The sequence below is a fragment of the Coenobita brevimanus genome, chromosome 65, assembly GCF_032717465.1.
Source record: "Coenobita brevimanus isolate Jiangsu-jjx chromosome 65, ASM3271746v2, whole genome shotgun sequence".
Classification (NCBI taxonomy): domain Eukaryota; kingdom Metazoa; phylum Arthropoda; class Malacostraca; order Decapoda; family Coenobitidae; genus Coenobita; species Coenobita brevimanus.
The window spans coordinates 6,924,013-6,930,907 of NC_137018.1; the positions used below are offsets into that span (position 1 = coordinate 6,924,013).

At 43.0% G+C, this 6,895-nt stretch overlaps 1 protein-coding gene across 1 annotated transcript in view; it reads right to left on the minus strand.

The window, feature by feature from the left end:
• Window positions 1–2,968: 2,968 nt before the first annotated feature.
• LOC145404877 (protein kinase C-like) overlaps window positions 2,969–6,895 on the minus strand; it is a 128,464-nt gene continuing 124,537 nt past the window's right edge. The window contains exons 5-7 of the mRNA XM_080276378.1: window positions 5,778–5,809; window positions 4,129–4,214; window positions 2,969–3,037 (exon numbers count right to left, since the gene is read on the minus strand). Coding sequence (XP_080132504.1) covers window positions 2,969–3,037; window positions 4,129–4,214; window positions 5,778–5,809 — 187 coding nt within the window. The remainder of the gene's footprint in view (window positions 3,038–4,128; window positions 4,215–5,777; window positions 5,810–6,895) is intronic.

Genomic DNA, 6,895 nt, shown 5'->3' on the forward strand with positions numbered 1-6,895 from the left:
GGTGGGGTACGTTGATCTTGAACCGCTTACGAAGGTACTGTGGAAGAGAGATGGAAGGGAGCTGAGTGGATTTGGGAGGGGTGGAAGATGGAGAGAGAGAGAGAGAAAGAGAGAGAGAGAGAGAGAGAGAGAGAGAGGTGAAATGAGGTGAGATGGGAGATGCAGGAGAATTTGGAAATGAAACTGTGAGAAAGGGATAAGTGACAGAGCAGGTGACACTACTACTAAAAGCAAATATACCTGCATCATCATCATCATCCTGTCCCAACTATTATACACAAGTGCAGGGGATTTACAAGCAGGAAAATGGAAAATATAATCATTCACAAATCAAACATACTATCAGAATGACCCTTGATAATGAGGATTCCCTTCATTCACAAGTACAATAATGAAGAAATACAGATGGTAACATGTGAAGGAGAAAAGAGAAGGAAAGAGAAGAGAAGAAAGCATTAACCATTTCAGAGGTTTATTTCTTATATTTCTTCCTTTTGTTTCTGCTAAAACTCTGTGACTTTACTGAACTCGGGAAAATATCTTATAATAAATGGGTTAAGACAATGTAACCCCCAGGGTCCAAAGTTTTCTCCCAAACCAATATAATCGTCTGAAGGTAGCAAGAGTTAAATGAAAAAAATCGTATTAAAATTATTGAAATCGATGCGGGGAAATGAGTGAGACGAGGAAGGATAGACGAGGCGAGGTGGATGGAGAAAATGAAGGGCAATGTAACGTGAAAATTCTCTGAGGAGGGAAAATTAAACTGAAGCATAGTAAGGTTAATGGGCATAAGTTAGGTTTGGTTTTAATACGGGTTAGACAGAGTTAGATTTGGTTAGGAGGCAGATAATGCAAGGTCTTGGAAAACGGCGTGAAGGAGGGAGAAAGGGGTGTGAGACGAAGAAAATGTGAAAGGAAGGTGATGAGATCTGGTTGGAAAGATGAAGACTGTCTTGGTTGATTAAGTGAGGCAGGGTAAAATAGTTGAGGTGGAAGAGGTGAGGCAGGGGGGATAGAAATGATGTAAGTGAAGCATAGAAAGGTATAAGGAGAACGAAATGAGAGATGGAAGCAGGAAGGGAAGGGAAAGGGTGAAGCGGAGGAAGAAGGAAGAAAAGAGGAGTGAGGTACAAAAGGGAAATGAAGCATAGAAAGGAAAGCTAAACAAAGAGAAGAAGGTAGGAACAGAAGCGAATAGGGGAGAAAGACGAAGTTGGATGATTGAGGAAAGGCAGAGTGAGTTAGATGAGCCAAGAGATTTTAGGCAATGTGAGACGTGAAGCAAGAATGCAGACGCGAGATAGTAGAGACAGAGGTGGTCATGGAAAGGAAAGGGAAATAATGAGAGGAAGAAGTGCAGACGCAGCAGAGAATGAAATTAGAGGAGGAGGAGGAAACTGAAAGGAAGGAGGATGAACAGACGAAGGTAAGATTTGGACAGGGACGATGATGAGAGGGAAATGAGGCAGGAAGGCAAGGTGAAGTAGGAGAGACGAGGTAAGAGAGGGAATGAATGGGAGAAGAGAGAAATTACACTGAGCGAAGTGAGAGTGGAGAAGGAAGCTAAGGAGAGAGATGATGGTAGTAAGAGATGATAAGGCATACGGAGGGAGATGAGGGGAGGATATCGAGGTTAGGGCAACTCGGTGGCTTGGGGACGGGTGATAATGGGCTCCCTATAACATACTCTGACCCTCTGATCACCTGATTAAATTTTGGGCCAAGGCCCAGGCTGTAGGACCCCAAAATTTACAAAAGAAATGTCTTAGGGTGTTAACTCCTTTCAAATTCGTCATATCGACACGAAACCAAAACCTAAAGGTGCGTAATGCAAATCTGCATCTTATAACATGCCTCATTACATCAGGGGGGGGGTCACCCCCCAGTTTGCGGTAGGGGGGTTAAAATCAGGTGGGTCGGGCATAAAATTTCAAATGGGCATAAAATCGTCAATTTTCACCCGATTTACCGCAATTTTTGATTATGACATCTTTGACTAGATATCCTGGTGTGTTTATACGTCATCACTAAAATGACTGCCGGTGACAGGTTTGCTGTGCCTTGGCACCGCTTTTTGTTTCCCATTTGATACGTGGGAGGACCCTAGAGTAATCATGGTCCAGATCATTGAAGTCTTAAGAGATCGCCCTATCCTTAGCAGCGTCTTGCATCACAGAATCACCTCAGGCCACCTCCTGGCTTTGATCCCTGATTTCCATCAACCAGAAACTGCACCACATTTCTACCAGGAATATCATACTTAAGGCATTCGTTAAAGAAAGTGAGATGTCCAAAACTTGTCAAATACCGTAATGGCCTTGCCTGGCCCTGTGATCATTATTCAAGAGCTGGCCGCCGCACCGCCCGCCTAAGTCAAACTCCTCGCTCTTCCGATCTTGCCACGAAAATTATCCTGGAATTTTCCTGGCCGCACGTCCTCCCAATTTCGTCTAAAACTTGGCGGGAATGGCTAATTATCTCCATAAATCCTGGCGGTGCCGCGAGTCGCCACGCGCCACGGGTGATGGATGACGGGGGGCGGCAGCGGGCCCACCACGCCACGCTGCCACCATTCTCCCACCCTCCTACCAAGGCCAATAGGACTACCACCACCACCACGCCACGCCACGCCACGCTGCTGCCATCCCCCTCACAGTGCCAACATCAGCTCCTCTGCCACCGACCTACCACCATACCCCAATCCCACCCACCTACCACCATGCCACCTAATTTCCACCAGCATCTAACCACAGCCACGCTCCACTCCACCTGACCTCTACTGTTGTTTCACCTCCCACCTAATCACTGCCACATCACTCCACGCCATCTTTTTTGCTGCCAACCACCCTACCAGCCTCCACGCCACTTCACGCCCACTTGCTGCCACCATCACCCCACCTGCCACCCAGCTACAAATTTCTCGCTCCAGTCTGTGAATTCTGATCTCCAAAAATTAGTTCCCATCCTAAGCATTGAAGTGGACCAGTGTGGGTGTGTTGGGTGTTGTTCTGAGGGCGCAAATCTCTGAAGGATTCTAGAACACAGAAATGGACACGGCTTTGCATCCTATCACTGTATATTTAAACTGCTGTTGTTGGAATCGCTTTTGCATCCCGTCGCTGTAAATCGCCATCGTTTTATCTGTCAATATCTAAACACTGTAGATGAAAGACTATACCCAGATGCAGTACTGTAAGGAGTAATGGTGTTGGCAGGAAAGGAGTAATGGTGTTGGCAGGAAAGGAGTAATGGTGTTGGCAGGAAAGGATTAATGGTGTTAGTAGGAAGGGAGTTACGGTGTTAGCAGGCGAGGAGTAATGGTGTTAGCAGGAAAGGAGTAATGGTGTTGGCAGGAAAGGAGTAATGGTGTTAGTAGGAAGGGAGTTATGGTGTTAGCAGGAGAGGAGTAATGGTGTTGGCAGGAGTAACGGTGTTAGCAGGAAAGGAGTAATGGTGTTGGCAGGAAAGGAGTAATGGTGTTGGCAGGAAAGGAGTAATGGTATTAGCAGGGAGAAATGGTGGGAAAGGAGTAATGGTGTTGGCAGGAAAGGAGTAATGGTGTTAACAGGAAAGGAGTGCTAGTGTTTGTAGGAAAGGAGTGATGGTGTTAGCAGGAAAGGAGTGATGGTGTTAGCAGGAAAGGAGTAATGGTGTTAGCAGGAAAGGAGTAATGGTGTTAGCAGGAAAGGGGTAATGGTGTTAGTAGGAAAGGAGTAATGGTATTAGCAGGAAAGGGGTAATGGTGTTAGTAGGAAAGGAGTAATGGTATTAGCAGGAAAGGAGTAATGGTATTAGCAGAAAGTATTGGTATTAGCAGGAAAGGAGTAATGAGACGACTGGAAACTTCATCTAACTCCTTCAGTTCCTCCTCCTAACTGAGTAGCAAGAATGAAATAAGGAATACATCGTTGATCTGAAGAAATTAAACTGTCATGTAAGGAATCCCCTTTACACCTTTTCCTAAGCGACTTATTTTGCCTGCTTCAACTTACTCTCATCCTCGTGTTACCTAAATCATTCTGATATCGCCATACTAGATAATGTGCAAAGGGACATGAACCACCCATATCCAGGAGTAAATCGCTAAGGATGAGGTGTTAGGGAGAATACGGGCCCTGGACTTACAATGGTTTGCTGGGACTCCTTGCCTGACCCCGGACAATTCCCCAGGATCTTATCGTGGCATTTCTTGTGGACGGCGCACTGGCACACTGCGAAAAGGGAAAAGGTATTAGAGTTTGTCCATCTTATTTTGGCGGAGATTTTTTTTGCATCGTGTTTACTGTACATTCGTCATCGTCATCATCATCAGCGTCATCGTCATCATAATCGTTATTGTTGTCATAATCGTCGTCACCAGCAATATTATCATCATCATCGGCATCGTTGGAATCGTCATTGTCTCATCATCATCATCATCATCCCACCTGCACGTAGGGTGAGACAGGGTACAAAAAAGACAGGAAATGGAAAAAAACTGATGGTGGGATAACTAGTCAATAGCATGTCCAGTGAAGAGGGATTTTCCTGTAACTAAACAACAATATAAGACAATACTATGGCTCTATATTCTTCCAGTACTACGGCTCTGTATCTTTCTCATACTACGGCTCTACATCTTTCCCATACTACGGCTCTCTATCCTTGCCATAACGCATCATTGTCTCGTGTTAATCTTTTGTTACAGCTTGTATTTAGGATGGAGATATGGTAGTTTTTGGCCAAGTTAAAGTAGACAGAGTATCATGGTAGTGTCTGGGTGCTGGGGAGAGGATGGGTGGAGGCGTGTCTGTGGCTGGGTGTGAAGAGAAGTTAGAGAGAGTGATGGGGGAGAGGGTGGAGGTGCTTGAAGAGAGAGAGGTGTGGAGAGGGTGGAGGCGTTTATCTGTGGGTAGGTGATGGAGAAAAGTTGGAGATGGAGTGATGGGGCAAGGAGAGGGGTCGAGAAGGTTCACGATTCTTGTGTGTGTTGGGGAGAGAGAAGAAGGGGAAGGAGGGGCGGGGGGGAGGTGTGCATGCTTGTTGGGGAGAGACAAGGGTGGTGGTGGGAGGACGACATTGAAGTCAGAAAAAGGTGAGGTAAATTAGGCGAGAGAGTCATTGGGTGTTGGTAGAAAGTGTTAGTAAAGGTGTTGGCCTAAAACTACCTTATCTCCCTCCTGAATGCTTTTGCAAATCCAGGTGTATCTGTACGTGAACCCGGTAGACTGAAGACTGAACATGCCATTCTTCCTCAGTCCGCCATCTTCCTTTCGGGGGATAGATGAGAGAATGAGGGACGTTTGTATAACCAGGCAGCTCTACCTCTCAGTCATATCGGTGCCACTACGTGAAGGCATCGCTCTCCAGTACAGGTGTGAGCGTAAAATAAATGAGCGCGTGTCCTAGGCCCATATTCACGACAGGTAAGGAAGCTCCCTAGCACCTCTTCCCAAGCGATTTATTTTTTTGATATGGGTTGGTATTATGATCTGTACTTAACTTATGCAGAGTGTGGGGATATTTATTTTTTTTTTCAACACAGAATACGAGAGTAAGGTGTAATAAACAAAACAAATCGCTTAGGAAAAGGTGGTAAGGAGCTTCCTCAACTAGAATACGGGTCCAAGTGATCGTGTTTAACTCTCAGACTTCAGTTATTTTTCTTTGCAAGACTAAATCGCATATAAGAATCTAAATATATTGATTAGATAAATGCAGTAATAACGGAGAGAGAGAGAGAGAGAGAGAGAGAGAGAGAGAGAGAGAGAGGAATAAAGTAGATCCATACTCACTTTGACACTGGTAGCCCTGTTTTCCAAATCCCCTGAAATAGAAGGAAAATAATTAATAATAATAATAATAATAATAATAATAATAATAATAGTAGTAGTAGTAGTAGTAATAATAATTAATAATAATAATTATAATAATAATAATATAGTAAAAATAACAGTAATAGTAGTAGTAGTTGTAGCAGTAATAGTGTTTGTGTTGGCCTTATAATTGTAGTTACATTTTGTTAATGCAACTCTTACATAAGTGTCTTGGCCTTATAATTGTAGTTTAAGTTGCATTAACAAGATGTAACTTTTATGTAACTTTAACTACAATTATAAGGCCAAGACACTTATGTAAGAGTTGCATTAACAAAATGTAACTACAATTATAAGGCCAACACAATTATGCATTAACACAATATAAGTCATACAATTATAGCACAATTTTGTATTACCAGCATCATCATACAAGTTAGGTGAAATATTAGACATTACTAAAGTGATAACTCAAATATGTAATGTATAACCTAGCAGTATTACCATTGCACAATTATATGCGTACGTCTGTTGTACATGCACGTCTTACAAAGTGTTATACAACAACCATTGCATTTATTCAAATATGTATACAACTTGTTTAAAATGTATTATTACTGAATAATCACTATTTACTATAAATATTATATGTATACAATATTATGTTACTTTACAATATTATATATTTCACTTAATTAGCTTATAAGTTCATTATAATGTGTAGGTAGTATGTATTAATATTTATAACTATTAAATGTCGATGGTACGCCATTTTTGCGCGGCCGAGCAGTGTGGTAGGACCCCATATTATATTTACAAATCATAATAGATAGATAGATAAATAGATAGATAGAAGCAGGGAGTCAGATGATGAGAAGGTGTTGTGTCTGCGAGAATCGAGCAGTGCTAAACATGCTTACACACTCTTAACACTGAGGAAAGCTGACGACAGCGGCCAGTAAGGAGATGATGCAGTTAGCTGTCAGCAGTCCTCTCGTGAACAAAGACCTAGTCCATCCACGAGGAACACACATGACACACCCCTGCTACACCAGATTTTAATAAAGAGAGTTTAGAAGGGGACAAGCGATCCTAGA